Source organism: Scyliorhinus torazame, chromosome 6, assembly GCF_047496885.1.
Source record: "Scyliorhinus torazame isolate Kashiwa2021f chromosome 6, sScyTor2.1, whole genome shotgun sequence".
NCBI lineage: Eukaryota > Metazoa > Chordata > Chondrichthyes > Carcharhiniformes > Scyliorhinidae > Scyliorhinus > Scyliorhinus torazame.
In genome coordinates, this window is record NC_092712.1 from 107,056,630 (window position 1) to 107,073,221 (window position 16,592).

A 16,592-nucleotide genomic window follows, 5' to 3' on the forward strand; every position below is an offset into this window, starting at 1 on the left:
CCCAGGCAGCACTGGCTGCCTTGTGTAGCTGACTCTATAGGACCCTCGGGGGAACAGGACATCCTTCCTGGCCTCCACTGCATCGAGGAGTCTCCCCATGTCAGCATTTCCAAATCTTGGGCCGGTCTCCTGGGCGCCATTGTTGCCAGCTGGCTGGGGTTCGTTGAGCAAGTGCAGCTTAAGTGCTGCTCATCATTGTTAGCGTGAGGCTGTTGAGCGCGGTCCTGGCGAATCAGCTGGCGAGCCTTCATTTGCGATGAGAAGCCCGTGAGGCCTCATTAAGTGGACCAATTAATGTTGAATTGTGTTGCCGGCCTCGCTGGGCTGAACGCCGGGAAACTCGCGGCAATTCCTGCTTAGAAATTTTTGAATTGCACCCGTTGAATCACTGGCAGTGTTCTTGGATTTCTGCATTGCACAATGCATGTGTAGACAGCAGCCGTTTATATCAGTTTCAGAGGAATGACAATGGTGACCGTTAATATTTTCGCCATCATTATACTGTAAAATCTGGACCATGATGTATCTTTGTACACCATAAATTTCAGTTTACAAAAGGATGCAATTTTTAAGAATTGCAGTGGGAATAAAGTAGTTTACATAATATTGCAATATATTTTTCTTAAAAACCCAAATAGATTACAAATTTAAAAACGCCAAAAGACATGGATGTCATGATATTCAAACACACACATCATGATAGACACACCAACAGACAAATCAGAACACACACCACCACAACCAATCACAGAAAGATATAAAAGCACAAACACGACACCTGGTGGTCAGTATTAGCTGGAGAGGAGGACCAGGACAGACCTGCTACACGACACACTCAGGGAGACAGCACGTGCAGAGTATCCAGAACGAACTGTATTATAAGAGTTAAAATAAAATAGAGTTGTACCACATACAACTGTGTTGGCTCATCTGTGCACCAGAGCACCCAACACCACATGGTACAGGAGTGGATCGATACCTGCCGGCATACCTCAGTGTACACAGACAACCAGCAGTGCCCAGGCAAAATGATAGAGCTCCCGGTTCCGCAGCCGCTCCAGTGCTACGGCGATCTCCGCGAAAACTGGCGGCGATTCCGGCAAGTGTTCGAATTGTTCCTGGTGGCAGCTGAACTCCAAGACCTGGATGATAGCGAAAAAATTGAATTTCTCCTCACCATCGCCGGTGCAAGGGCAAGAGAAATATTCACAAGGTTCAGGTTCTTCAGGAGGCAGCAAAGGTACGATTACCAGGCAGTCCTGGACAAATTCTCCAAGTACTGTGAAGAAAACGCAATCCAATCGGCAAGTAAAGGTAAGAAAAGCGGCAGTACTCACCTCGTGGCCGGGATCCCGGAGCCCGAATTCCCAGAGGCCGAAATCTCGGGCCTGAGAGAGGGCTGGGTCGAGGTCGGCGGCCATCTTGCTAAAGGTATCACGCTAGCACAGTTGCGCGAGCAGTGCGCAGAACCGGAAGTTTCGTTTGCGCATGCGCGAGATGCTGCGCATGCGCTTTCAAGAAAACGGCCATCGGTAAAGGAACAGCGATCTGAGCATGCGCAGTCGCTTCCTACGTGCTACATACCGTACGTCAGGATGTCATAGGCCCCAGACCGCACCAATTTAAAGGGGAAACGTCCCAAATCCAATTTAAAAGGGAAACGTCCCAAATCAAAAAAACAAAAATCTGTTAAAGCTGTAAAATAACCTTCCCTCACCTGGAATGACAGCACATTGCCGCAAATTGACCCAGGAGATGAATTTGACCTCCGAAGAACCCTCCGACAAGCAGTTACCTACGCACAAGCCGATGATTCCGACCTCGAATACTTCGATGATGATCTTTACAGTGTTTCGGGACCTCGCGAGCCCAATGATAGCTCCGTGGTCCTATACAACTATGACTCGGACGAACCTTTCGTGTTGCACATTGGCGGCTCCCATATTGAATCCGACGCAGATGCGGATTCATTTTTCGGATTTGAGGATCTTCAATCCAGCAGATATGACGTCCCAACTTATCAGTACCGGATGATGCTGCAGCCGGACATTAACAGACAGGGAGCGGTGCAAGCACACGGAGAGCGCCCTGCTGCCACACAGAGCGTGGTCCACGTCCCGCTCAACGTTCCCGACTCTATGAAAGAAGACATGCAAGACTCCAGAGCGCAGTCCTCGCATGAACCAGAAGTGACTCCAGTGTCACAAGCCTCCACAGCAAGCTCGTGGACAGACTCCACAATTGCAGAAACGCAAGACTCCAGAGCGCAGTCCTTGCACGAACAAGAAGTGACTCCAGTGTCACAAGCCTCCACAGAGAGCTCGTGGACAGCCTCCACGATAGAAGCAACGCAAGACTCCAGAGCGCAGTCCTTGCATGAACAAGAAGTGACTCCAGAGTCACAAGCCTCCACAGAGAGCTCGTGGACAGCCTCCACGATAGAAGCAACGCAAGACTCCAATGTGCGGTCCTTGCAGGAACAAGACCATGAGGGTCTAGCAACCTCTCCTGACCAACCAGCAGCAGACGATGCAAGTCTGCCATGCTCACGTGAACAGCAAGAAGGCTATAACAGCCTACCATGCTCCACTACACAGCAGCATGACCATGACGGTCTCTCATGCTACAATGAAGGGCACAGCGCTGAAGACTGTTCAAGCCCAACTGAAGACAAGCCAATGGAATCGCCTCTTCCAAGCCCGAAGAAAAAAGGTTTATGCGCCGACCTTCAGGATCATTATAGCCGAACAGAGATTAATAATGCTGCACGGTCACAGAAGGATGCTGAGGATTTGCTAAAGAAATTAATTGAATGTTTAACTTGCAAAGAGCAGACTGAGAATTGCCAGTGTTTTAGTACAGATCGAAAAAATGGACAAGACATTGATCATCAGGTAATGGAAATAACACAACCTGAATCATATCTACAGCAGGGACAAATGTTTCCCTTCAACACAACGCCGCAAAGTCCCAACTTCGGAGACCAGCAGTTAGTCAGTAATGACTCTTCAAACCTTGAGGGGAACATTAATTGCATTGAACCTATACACACTCCACTGATAAATGAGCAGAACATTGGAGCAAGAATCCTGAGGACACCGACATCGAGTAGCCAGATAACGCATTTAAAACCCGCAGCAGTTTCAAGTGAACCAAGTGTGCTTTCCACTAATGGTGAAGATGCAGATAAGGTCGACCCGATTATCCATTGTACCACACTAACCCCAGTGATTAAGCAGTTATGTATGGGGAGTATAATGTGGGCAATTGAGAACAGTAAAAGAGAGACTGTGACCATGCCAGTCCCAGCAAAATCAGACCCAGAGACCATGAAGGCATGTACATTAGACAAAGATACATATGAGGTACCTGAGAAGAAAAGTGAAACGGAATGTTCTTTGGAAAATAGTACAATGTCGATAGAAACATTGGATCCTATATTCGAGACCATACATATGGGAGAATTTGGGGGTAATAAACAGGGTTCTGCAATGTCTGGGGGAAGATTTAAAATTCCAAAGAAGAAAAGCCCAAATGAAGGACAACGGCAAGACAATGACAGTCCACCGACATGGTGTGCACCACCAGATGAAAACTCTTGACAATTTACCCAAAGTGAACAGTAAGCTGCTAATGAGGATCTATCCACGGGATGTGAGACGAGTGACGACAGCATCCGACTTCCCATGCAAAAGGTGCAAGGTGACAGACCTCGCCTAGTGCGTACCGAGGCACTCGATGATCACGGTGGGACCACTGACGACTGCGGTGGCGGCGCACCGCTTCCACCCTCGATGGCTCGAGCCTCTCCACTGGTTGGTGCATTCCTGCATGTTCCGACTCCAGAAGTGCAGCTTCAGGGAATCTCGGCTGCCTCCAGTGAACCTGTTGGGACTCCGGACGGGGAGCATCGACGGAAGGCAGACCGGACTCCAGATGGGGAGCAGCCAAGCGCCGACTCTGATTCACGCATGCCAGACCTTGCTCCGGACGGGCGGTGTCACGGCCTCGGTGAGGGCACGCTCAGGGTGACGGCGGATGCCACGGCGACAGGGAATGGATCGCGTGGCAGTCCCACTGGGTCGGCAGTGGCCAACAGCACCGGCGGTCCAAGACGGACACACCAATTTGCGCCATCGCCAGACGTTGATGCGAGCAACAATTCTCTCTCCAAGGCGACATGCTTCGACGTTCCTCTGCGGAGTCGCCCTTCCGGCACAGCAGGTGGCCGGAACCAGCGTGCACGGTCTCGGCCAACTTCCACATCTGGCACAGTCATCGCCTTGCATGATATTAGTGATGGTGCTACTTCGATGGCAACGACCCATCGGCTACAAGATGCCGTCCACCACAAACATAAAAAGAAAAAAGACTCCACCTTGTTCCTGGCATGCAGGGCGGATGGATTGGTGCGTAGGCGCAATCATCGAGCTTTGCGCCACCTTCCACGCTCGCAACTGAACCATACGCACACGCCGGATCCTCCACTGGTTCCCAAGGATGACTTAGTGGAGATGCCACGGATCATGCCCCTTCCATCGCCACCAGAATCAAACCACAGCCAAGGCAACACTAACAAAGATGTTGAATGTTATATTTGCACGAATGAAAAACCAAGCACTGCACGAAGTACAACAAATGGAAAAGTAGAGACTTCGGCAACAGCATCACCTCCAACAGTCCAAGATATCGTCTGACCGGACCACTGTTCAAGTTTTTTCTTCTTCTCGCATTCATGTTTTGTTATGGTACAAACTTGTTAGTGTGACGCACCCGACATCGCCCCATGTAAATAGTTACGTCATATACACACGCTGTACACAACACACGCACACACTCTTAGATGCACTCACGACACGATTATATTTATAACCACGTAGGCACATATCTTTGTAAAAAGGGGGGATGTCATGATATTCAAACACACATCATGATAGACACACCAACAGACAAATCAGAACACACACCACCACAACCAATCACAGAAAGATATGAAAGCACAAAAACGACACCTGGTGGTCAGTATTAGCTGGAGAGGAGGACTAGGACAGACCTGCTACACGACACACTCAGGGAGACAGCACGTGCAGAGTATCCAGAACGAACTGTATTATAAGAGTTAAAATAAAATAGAGTTGTACCACATACAACTGTGTTGGCTCATCTGTGCACCAGAGCACCCAACACCACAATGGAGTCATTTGAAGGCATCTCTGTTGTATGGGCATGTCTCTGATTACAATATTCAAGTAATCATTTGAAATTATTTGTCATATTCCTCGAGTACATACCCTGAAATCCTGAGACAATCTGAACAATATCTTCATACACCATTAGGGTTGCTGACCGTTCAGGATGTAGAAGCAGGCTCACAGATGAAAACACTGAAAAATAAACAAATCAAGATATGTATATTAGTTGGACCTTCGTTGCTTTGCAGGAAGTTAGAAAGTACAGAATTTCAAAAAGAAATGTCCATTTTACAAAATCCTGCATCATTACGATTTACAAACTTCTGGTTCATTAATTCTAGAATGATTATTAATTTGGACAGCAACTAGGTTGCCTAAATCATCATAATGAACTATAAACAACTGTTTCACACAATCTTGCAATTTACAAGTGAAGGGCATGACAGCATCATGGACGATTGGCGACCCATGACTGTATGAATAGCCATATCTGTCGACTGGCTCTATACAAGCTATTTTCAGCCTGGCGAATTAACATTCTCCAGTCGATTAACTTTTAATGAAACAGACTACAAGGTCATTGTTTTGTACACTCTCCAGCCTCTCTTTCCTTTAATGGATCTATCTAACCAACATTTTATAAACATAAAATCACAAAAAAGAAACAGCTTACCGTGCACCCTACAAATTTGATCATCCTCCTCCTCCAATAATTTAATTCAAACCTTTACCAGCTGACATATTTTTCTTGGGAAAATATGCAGCATTTCAAATAAAATAATTTGAAAGTGACATAAAAAAAATTGTTCTTAAATATCTTTCTCAAAATTTGGTTCAAAACAAGTTCAGGGCTAACATTCATTATTCCCAGTATTTCCCACCCCCAAAGTAATAATTTACACGCTTCACGCTCTAATTCAATCTAGTCTTTTAGCCATTAATTATGCACAATTTAAACTAGATTTATTGTTGTATATTTTAGCATTAGAAATTGTTAGTAGTAGAGGTTAAGGTTTTTAGAAACACTTTGCAGGGGTTAAACTGAAATGGTTCGGAAGTAGTTCCATCTAATTAACACATGGTATGCCAGTCTAACTATCTCAATTTCTTGAACTTTCCTTTCAAAATTCATAAAATCTGGTCTTGCTTAGCAGAGAAATGTTTTAGGTTTGTATTATTCCAGCTGCAATTGTTTAGGATGTAAAGCTAGTGTGCCTAATGGACAAGTTTCAAGAGTATTGTCAACAGCAGCAAGGACTGCAAATACTGGTCAAATGTTTGCCGAGAGAAGGCATCTTGGGTGACTAAATCCTTTCCCCACTCACCCTTCCAAATTCTTAAAACACTTGACCAATAATATTTATGTAAAATTGGAACAGAGGAGGCTTTGACAACTGATGCTTTTAACTAACGGCTTCTTTATAAGCCAAGTTTGCCTAGGTTTCAGGGATTGTCTAGATTCTCAATGTAAATTTAATTTGAAACTGAATAGTTAGATGGTCAGCATTTCTATCAGCTTAGGGTAAATGTTTTAACATGCATGAGGCAGATATGCTGGAACAATAGTTCCTGCCAAGTAAGGATAAAAGTTGACACAGATGCATGGTTTTCAACATCTTTTTTGTTTACATTTAGTTTAATTAGCCTGATGTTAATTTAAGCACAAGTTACGCATTTCCTTGCCAGGCCAATCTGCAGCAAGTTGATCTAGTCAGGAATTCCAATGTTCCCAAATACATTGGCGGAAAGGGAAAGACAGCACAGTGCCGTGCTTGTACACTGGCATGAATGGGTTAAAGGTGAAGGTGGCACAGGTCTGCTTCAGTTCTACAGGTGCATGAGGTACTTTATCAGGGACAGGAATGCAATACTATAATTACATAAAGAAGTCTTACAACACCAGGTTAAAGTCCAACAGATTTGTTTCAAATCACTAGCTTTCGGAGCACTGCTCCTTCCTCAGGTGAATGAAGAGTTAGATTCCAGAAACATTTATATAGACAAAGTCAAAGATGCAAGACGATACTTTGAATGCGAGCATTTGCAGGTAATTAAGTCTTTACAGAGCCTGAGAGAGGGGTAACCCCAGGTTAGGGAGGTGTGAATTGTCTCAAGCCAGGACAGTTGGTAGGATTTTGCAAGCCCAGGCCAGGTGGTGGGGGGGTGAATGTAATGTGACATGAATCCAAGGTCCCGGTTGACCAATGTCCCAAAACATGGTACACTGGCGAGACCATGTAGACGCTGCGACAACGGATGAGCGGACATTGCGTGACAATCGCCAGGCAGGAATGTTCCCTTCCAGTCGGGGAACACTTCAGCTGCTCAACTGATTTTCGGGTAAGCGTTCTCCAAGGTGGCCTTCAGGACAACGCAGAATCGCCGAGCAGAAACTTATAGCCAAGTTCCACACACATGAGTACGGCCTCAACCGGTATCGTCTTGCATCTTTGACTTTGTCTATATAAATGTTTCTGGAATCTACCTCTTCATTTACCTGAGGAAGGAGCAGTACTCCAAAAGCTAGTGATTTGAAACAAACCTGTTGGACTTTAACCTGGTCTTGTAAGACCTCTTACGGTGCTCGCCCCAGTCCAATGCCAGCATCTCCACATCATACTATAATTAGATGCCGGTGAAGATTTTGGAGAGCAGGTTATCCTCATAGGAAGTTTGTTTTAGCAGAGCATAACTGGAGAAGGATGCCCTCTGTAAAGGATGGTGAAAGATTGATCGATGATAAACTGTAAACCATTATTTTACTTTTTATGTAGTGTTACAGCACGATTATAATCTTCAAGAACATTACATCACAGATGGCCAACACTCAAAAGGAATTGCAACAGTATTGAGCACATTCATAAAGTTAAATACTTACATCAAGTGCCAAGACTTCCAGGTTCACCTACTGGGTTAGAAGTTTATTCATATTTATTCCTCACTGATCACAAGCTGAATCTCCTAGCAGCCATCGACTCATCTTTTGTCAGCACAGACTCCAAAGCAGTCAGCTTGGCTCAAGTTAGCAGCATGCTCATCTCTCCGTCAGACGCTTGCTGATTTAAGCCACATAATCAGACTTCAACTCATAATCTAAGGTGATGGACTGCTGCTCTGTCAAAGGTGCACTCTTCCAGATGAACTAATGTTACAAAGACTCATTCTGCGAGTCAGATGGGCATAGAAAAATACTCTGGCACTATGTGATGAGGGGAAAATGTTCCCGGTAGCAATTTTTAATTTTCGGGTCTCTGGTGGACAGCACGTTAAAAAAGTGACCACTAAATAATGTTCTAAAGAACAGTGACACGGTAGCACAGTAGTTAGCACTGTTGCTTCACAGCACCAGGGTCCCAGGTTTGATTCCTGGATTGGGTCACTATCTGTGCGGAGTCTGCACATTCTCCCTGTGTCTGCGTGTGTTTCCTCCGGGTGCTCCGGTTTCCTCCCACAAGTCCCTAAAGATGTGCTGTTAGGTAATTTGGACATTCTGAATTCTCCCTCTGTGTACCTGAACACGCGTCGGAATGTGGCGACTCCGGGCTTTTCACAGTAACTTCATTGCAGTGTTAACGTAAACCTACTTGTGACAATAAAGATTATTAAGGAATCATATTGGATTTGAAATGTAAACTCTGCTCCTCTCCACAGATGCTTCCAGATCAGTTCAATTTTTCCAAGCACTTTGTTTTTACTTAAGAACTTGACACACTATCTACATTTTCCACCCATTGATTTCAACTCAGCTCCAGGAGCATTAAAAAAATGATTTTATCTTGACTATAAATAGCACAAAGGGAAAGATTAATGACATTTACAAACCCTGAAAGCCAATGAGTACCAGCTATTATAACAAAGTAAAAATAATGAAAGAACCCATATTGATCTCGCTCCATCACATCTTCAGAAGCAGTGTTTTACAACCGATTACTTTTGAAATGTAGTGCTATATAGTCAAATAACAAAAGTAAAATTTAGTTACTTTAACAGGAAGCATAAGCGATATCCCCAACAAGAGATGGGGTCTCCTTCCTTTGACCATCTCCATGAAACAAAAACAGCAGTATAATATAGCGAGCCAACTATAGAGGCACATGAGTTAGCTTGTCAGCTAAACGAGCTTGAACAACAACAGCTAATTGAGCCACAAAGGCCAGCATTCCATACAATAGTGATTACACTTCATTGGCTGTAAAGCACTGTGGGGCATCCTGTGATCATGAAAGGCACTATATTAATGCAAGTCTTTCTTTTTTTGCTTTATTTCAAACTAAGTAAATATCAGGGAATTGGCTCTAAAAGTTAAACTTACTTATAATTTTGTATGCGGTTGGAGGTAGACTAAAGCAACTTTGAGAATAGGCAAATACACATTTTTAAGCTATTATGACCGAGAAAGATGGGAAATGCAGCATTAGTACAAGTTGAACAAGCATCATTCCTACAGTGCAGTACATTCATAACTTGCTTTACATATATGGCGGCATGGTGGCATAGTGGTTAGCACTGCTGCCTCACAGCACCAGGGACTTGGGTTCAATTCTGGCCTTGGGTGACTGCCTGTGTGGAGTTTGCACATTCTTAAGTGTCTATGTGGGTTCCTTCCTACAGTCCAAAGATATGCAGGTTAGGTGGATTGGCTATGCTAAATTGCCTGAGTGTCCAGGGATATGCAGGTTGGGTGGGGCTGCAGGGATAGGGTGGGGGACTAAGTGGGTAGGGTGCTCTTTCCAAGTGTCGGTGCAGACTCAATGGGCCAAAAGGCTTCCTTCTGCACTGTAGGGATTTCTATGATTTGGTTTCAAAATACTACTTACATATTATGCTGCCTGACGTCAGTGCAATAATCAATTAATTTTGTTGTTTGGTAGTGCAGAAGAGTATTGCTGACAAAAAAATTGAAGCTTTTAGTCTTACACTCATCAGGATACTTACAAGAATACCATTATAAAAGGGGAAATCAACAATTTGTACTGTACGAGAAGAAAGTGCAGACATTTGGGCTAATACACAGCGCCCTGTTCTTTGCAGACAAAAAAACATTTACACACATTGCGCCAGTTTTTAGCCAAATAAAATAAGCGACAACTATTTGCTGACTCCTTCCTGGGCAATGCCTTGACCTATCAGGATCAAGCTGCCTGGTTTAACTTTCAAACAATCTTGGCTATTAACTGTCAGTCTCCATCAGCTGGTGCATCCTCCATGGCAACGTCCTTACCAGAGTCCACTTGCCAACCAATCAGCACTCTCTTCTCATGCAGTACAAATTGTTGTTTCCCCCTTATATTGGTATTCTTGAAGTGTCCTGATGAGTAAAGACGAAAAGCTTCGACATGCCTCTTTTTTAGCAATAATTTATTTTGTTCCATTGCCACTACTTATTATGCTTCCACAAATGTCTGAAAGGTTGACTAACTTTAATTACACTGTAACTAACTGTGCGCTGCTGTAATCTGCTTCTTATGGTGCATTTTGAGCACACCAATAAGCTTTGTCAAAAAGCAAGGGATTTACATGAGAGGGGTAAACCTCTGGTCTATCAAAGATGTCTTATTAATACTTGGTTCCAACAGATGGTGTTTGTGTATCTTTTTTTTTTTAAAAGGTTGCTTTTTAATGTAGTTATGATGCTAAGAATAGAATATATTTAGTTGAATATGAAGAGGGAACGTGGGAACGATGGTAATCCCCAGTGAATTTTCTGGATGTTGCAGATGTTAATATTCAAAGCAAGGTCATTCTACACTGGGAACACACTGCCAAGGAACAACGTTAAATTATTGTGCCATTTAGAATACCCTGAAGAATAGTTATCTCATACAACACAATTGGATTTAGTAAAATTATTTCAGCACCTTTCGGCACTCGATATCATGATTTGTGGAAGACTTGCTTATTGATAGTTTTGTGCTAGAATTTTAAATTAATTTTTAAACTAGATGAAAATAAAAATAAAATGAAATTGGTGCTCAAATATATTTAGGAGAAGTAAAGGACTGTCACCATTATCCGCTATGGCTCTTGTGAAACTGTCCCACAGATGAAAGCACAGCAGGAAACACCATTCAGCTAAACAAAGGCAGCATGGGCACCATATCCAGAGGAAGAAATCAAATCAGCTCTTCTGTTTACTAAAGTTAACCTCATTTGCACTTGTATTTTTCTTCGTATTACAATTCTGGTTATCAAAACAAAAGACCGAGTAGAGTTAAACCAATATAACCCAAGGCATTCAAGGTCAGGTTCATGATACAAGTACATGAGTGAATCGAATGTTATGCTTCTCGCCAAACTCATTAGCAACTGACTGTTCCTGTGCCAAATTTTCTACAGTTTATACACTAATTACTAACTTATAAATACAGATGGAGTGTGCAAAATTGCTGAATGTTCTCTTTTTCTGAGACTACAGTAGCTCCTGCCAAAAAGGGACAAAAAGAAGCATCAATCCCACCAGATATCTGAAGCTAGTAGCAGCCAAAGAATGCTCCCAAACGATGTTACATTAACCCAGCAATGCTAATTTTGACTTAAAAAAACACATGTTGTCCAATTTATTTTGGTCACAATTTAGTTTGTTCAAGAGTTCTGAATTTTGAGAATGGGATTTACAAGATTCTACATTAACTTTCAGCAGAAGAAATACAAATGGAAACTCAGTCCGGATATCTTGCCACTCATTCAAACAGAGCCCATCAGTTCCAATATTCCAACAGAAAAGTGCTTGGCAATTGCTATATTAAATGTTTCTCCTTCCACATCTCAAAAAAAGATTACAAGCACAGAATCAATTCTGCAACATCAGTTTTAAAATGATAAATTTAGATTTATAAGACCATACGAATTAGGAGTAGGCAACTTGGCCCTTCGAGTCTTCCTCATTCTCTGGCTCCGATTTTCGGGCGCCCGCGTGATCGCCGCCATGCCGGTCGGTGGCCGTTGACAGCACGCCCCCCCACCCCGGCGATTCTCCGGGTCCCAATGGGCCGAGTGGCTGACAAGTTTGGCCGAGTCCCGCCGGCGTAGATTACTGACCTCCCACACGGCGGGACCTGGAAGGTGAGTGTGCGGGGGCTGTCCTAGGGGGGAGAAACCGACCCCGGCAGAGGACCCCCACGGTGGGCTGGCCCGCAATCGGGGCCTACTGATCGGCGGGTGGGTTGATTCTGTGGGGGCCTTCTTTGCTCCGGGCCCCTGTAGGGCTCTGCCATATTGCCCGTGGGACGGCGCAGAGAAGGGATCCCCACGCCTGTGCGGAAATACGCCGGCTGTTCCGTGCATGCGCGGGCCGTTCCGCGCCGGCTGCACCTGCAGGGACGACTCCGGCGGCAACCCTCACTTTCCGGTGCCGTTGACACCGGAGTCATTGGCACCGGTTTTCACGCCGGCATGGGGACATAGCCCCATTATTAGAGAATCCCGCCCTATATTTTTCAATCAAGTGGCCTCTAACTTATGAAGACTGCAGTGAATATCTTTCCTTACAAGACAACCTGCCATTTCAGGTATAAATCTAGTAAATTTTCTTTGAATTGCATCCAATCCACTTACATCTTTCCTTAAATAAGGAGGCCAGCACTGTACACAGTACTCCAGCTGTGGTTTCACCAATGCCCTGCATAACTGAAGCATAGCCTCCCTACTTTTGTATTCAATTCCCTTCACAATAAATTATAACATTTTATTATCTTTTCCGAATTGCTTGCTGCACCTGCATACTACCTTTTGCGATTCATGCACTATGACACCCAGATCCCCCTGCATCTCAGAGTTTGCAATTTCTCACCATTTAGATCATGCTTTTTAAAAATGTGTCCTGCAAAAATCGACAATTTCCCATTTTCTCATTTTATGTTCCATTTGCCAGATCTTTGTCCACTCACTTAACATATGTCCCTTCGCAACCTTCTCATGTCCACTTCAGAACTTACTTTCCTACCTATCTATGTATCATCAGCAAATTTAGCCACTATACCATAAGTCCCATCATCTAAATCATTTACATAAATTGTAAAAAGTTGAAGCCCCAGGACTGATCTCTGTGGCACACTTGTCACATTCTGCCAACCAAACAATGACTCCTTTATGCCTACGCTGTTTCCTGTTAGCTAGCCAATCTTCTATCCACGGCAATATGGTACCCCTTATACCATAAGCTTGTATTTCTGCAGTAACCTATGATGAGGCACCTCAAAATGCCTTCTGAAAATCCAGATTCAGTGATCCAGTGCATCCAATGATTCTCTTTTATTCACACCTATTACTTATTCAAAGAACTGCAATAAATTATTTAAATATAACTTCCCTGTTACAAAACCATGCTGGCTCTGCCTGATTATCTTGAATTGATCTAAGTGGCTTGTTAAAAGCTTTAATAATAGCTCCAACATTGTCTCCTATTCACATTGTCAATGTGAAACCAATCGGATTCTCAGCCAGTTTAAAAATGGTTAGTTTAAAAATGATAGAGTCCGAAAATTCACTCTATTCCCAGAACAATGTTGGCAGGAAACAGAGTGAACTCCCAGGAAAACATTTGGATTAACCGGAGCTATTTCCAGGGGTTTTCTCATCATCTGTAAGAAGTAAATGTCCATCCATTCTTTATGGGCAAGGGGTGGAGTCACAGGCATGGACTCCCTTAGACAGGAATTCCCGCTCCTGACTCGCATTTGGATCCATCATTTGTGTAGTAGTCAATATGCTGGTGAAGCGATACGTATTAATATCTACAAAGTGATATTGCTGCCAGTGTGTCGATAGTAGCGCAAGTGAATATTTAGGGTGGTGGATGGGGTGCCAATCAAGCAGGCTGCATTGTCCTTGACGATGTCGAGCTTCTTGAGTGTTGTTGGAGCTGCACTCATCCAGGCAAGCAGAGAGTATTCCATTACACTCATGACTTGAGCCTTTTTAAAATAAATAAATCTTTATTGTCACAAGTAGGCTTACATTAACAGTGCAGTGAAGTTACTGTGAAAAGCCCATAGTCACCACATTCCGGCGCCTGTTCACGTACACAGAGGGAGAATTCAGGATATCCAATTCACCTTGTGGGAGGAAACTCACACAGACACAGGGAGAACGTGCAGACTCCACACAGACAGTGATGTAAGCCGGGAATCTAACCTGGGACCCTGGAGCTGTGAAGCAACAGTGCTACCCACTGTGCTAACATGCAGGTAGTGGACAGGTTTTAGGGAGTCAGGAGGGGAGTTACTCTCTGCAGAATTCCCAGCCTCTGCCCTGCTCTTGTAGCCAAATGGCTGGTCCAGTTCTGGTCAATTGGTAACCTCTGGTGTTTTGATAGTGGCATACATGTGGGATTAAGAAAATCTGTAAATCATAGAACAAACTTGAAAAAAAATTAAATTAAAAAAGTTCTTTTGAGGGAATGAAACTCCACCTTTGTAAAAGTAGCTTTTCAGGGCAAGCGAGGGTGTTTATGTTTTAGTACACTATAAAAACTCTCAAAGAGAAGAAATTCCTCACCACCTTAAATGAGAGACCCCTTAATGTAAGTGTGTTGAGTGTTGTGTGAGAACACGTGTTAAGCCAACGTTTATTATTCTTTATAAAACAATTTCTATTTTCTAGGGGGCAGCACGGTAGCCTTGTGGATAGCACAATTGCTTCACAGCTCCAGGGTTCCAGGTTCGATTCCGGCTTGGGTCACTGTCTGTGCGGAGTCTGCACATCCTCCCAGTGTGTGTGTGGGTTTGCTCCGGGTGCTCCGGTTTCCTCCCACAGTCCAAAGATGTGCAGGTTAGGTGGATTGGCCATGATAAATTGCCCTTAGTGTCCAAAATTGCCCTTAGTGTTGGGTGGGGTTACTGGGTTATGGGGATAGTGTGGCGGTGTTGACCTTGGGTAGGGTGCTCTTTCCAAGAGCCGGTGCAGACTCGATGGGCCGAATGGCCTCCTTCTGCACTGTAAATTCTATGATAATCTATGATTATGAGGGCAACAATGCATAATTCCAGAGCTCATTGTGGCTACACAATTGAATAAAGTTGCAGAGATTATTACATTTTAGAAAATGGTGAATTTTGAATCAGCAACCATATGAAAAACACTTTTTTCCCCCCCAAAGTAAAATCAAGCTGCGAGAGCAACATTCCTTTGCCCACTATTTAACCTAGTCAGAAATGCGGGAATCATTTGTACATTGTGTACATCATGCTGACCACATCAGCAAAATTTGGGTCCAACTCCATCTACAAGTTTGCTGATGACACGACCGTAGTGGGTCGGATCTCGAACAATGATGGGGCAGAGTACAGGAGGGAGATAGAGAACATAATCGCGTGGTGCAACGACAACAATCTCTCCCACAACATCAGTAAAACTAAGGAGCTGGTTATTGACTTCAGGAAGTGAAATGTCATGCACACCCTTATCTGCATCAATGGTGCCAAGGTGGAGATGATTGACAGCTTCAAATAACTTTTAAAAAAAATATATTTTATTCAACATTTTTGGCCAACCATGACAGTACATTGTGTATCCTTTACACAGTAATATAACAATATAAATAACAATGGCCAGTTTTAAGCAAGAAATAAATAATATATAAACAACATCGAAATTAAAAAACAAAACTAAATGGCAACTGCCTTGTCCCAAATAAATACTCTCCAAAAATACAATTTAGCAGTCCAATATACAATTACCTATAACAACAACCTATACATATTATACATATACACTAACATCCCTGAGAGTCCTTCTGGTTCCTCCCCCCCCCCCCCCCCCCCCCCCCCGTTGCTGCTGCTGTCTTCTTCTTTTCCATTCCCTCTATCTTCTGTGAGGTATTCGACGAACGGTTGCCACCGCCTGGTGAACCCTTGAGCCGATCCCCTTAGGGCGAACTTAATCCGTTCCAACTTTATAAACCCTGCCATGTCATTTATCCAGGTCTCCACACCCGGGGGCTTGGCTTCCTTCCACATCAACAGTATCCTGCGCCGGGCTACTAGGGACGCAAAGGCCAAAACATCAGCCTCTTTCGCCTCCTGCACTCCCGGCTCCTCTGCAACCCCGAATATAGACAACCCCCAGCTTAGTTCGACCTGGACCCCCACCACCTTCGAAAGCACCTTTGTCACCCCCACCCAAAACCCCTGTAGTGCCGGACATGACCAAAACATATGGGTGTGATTCGCTGGGCTTCTCGAGCACCTCGCACACCTATCCTCTACTCCAAAAAATTTACTGAGCCGTGCTCCAGTCATATGAGCCCTGTGTAACACGTTAAATTGTATCAGGCTTACCCTGGCACACGAGGACGATGAGCTTACCCTACTTAGGGCATCAGCCCACAGCCCCTCCTCAATCTCCTCCCCCAGCTCCTCTTCCCATTTCCCTTTCAGCTCATCTACCATAATCTCCCCCTCG

At 44.2% G+C, this 16,592-nt stretch overlaps 1 protein-coding gene across 3 annotated transcripts in view; it reads right to left on the reverse strand.

Annotated features, from left to right (window-relative positions):
- The window catches only part of fam171a1 (family with sequence similarity 171 member A1), a 283,483-nt gene that overhangs the window by 88,185 nt on the left and 178,706 nt on the right, over positions 1-16,592 (reverse strand). For 2 of the 3 annotated variants that reach the window (XM_072508663.1, XM_072508665.1), the window contains exon 3: positions 5,292-5,384. The exons of the other annotated variant lie outside the window; for it this stretch is intronic. In XM_072508663.1, coding sequence (XP_072364764.1) covers positions 5,292-5,384 — 93 coding nt within the window. The remainder of the gene's footprint in view (positions 1-5,291; positions 5,385-16,592) is intronic. 3 annotated transcript variants of the gene reach the window in all.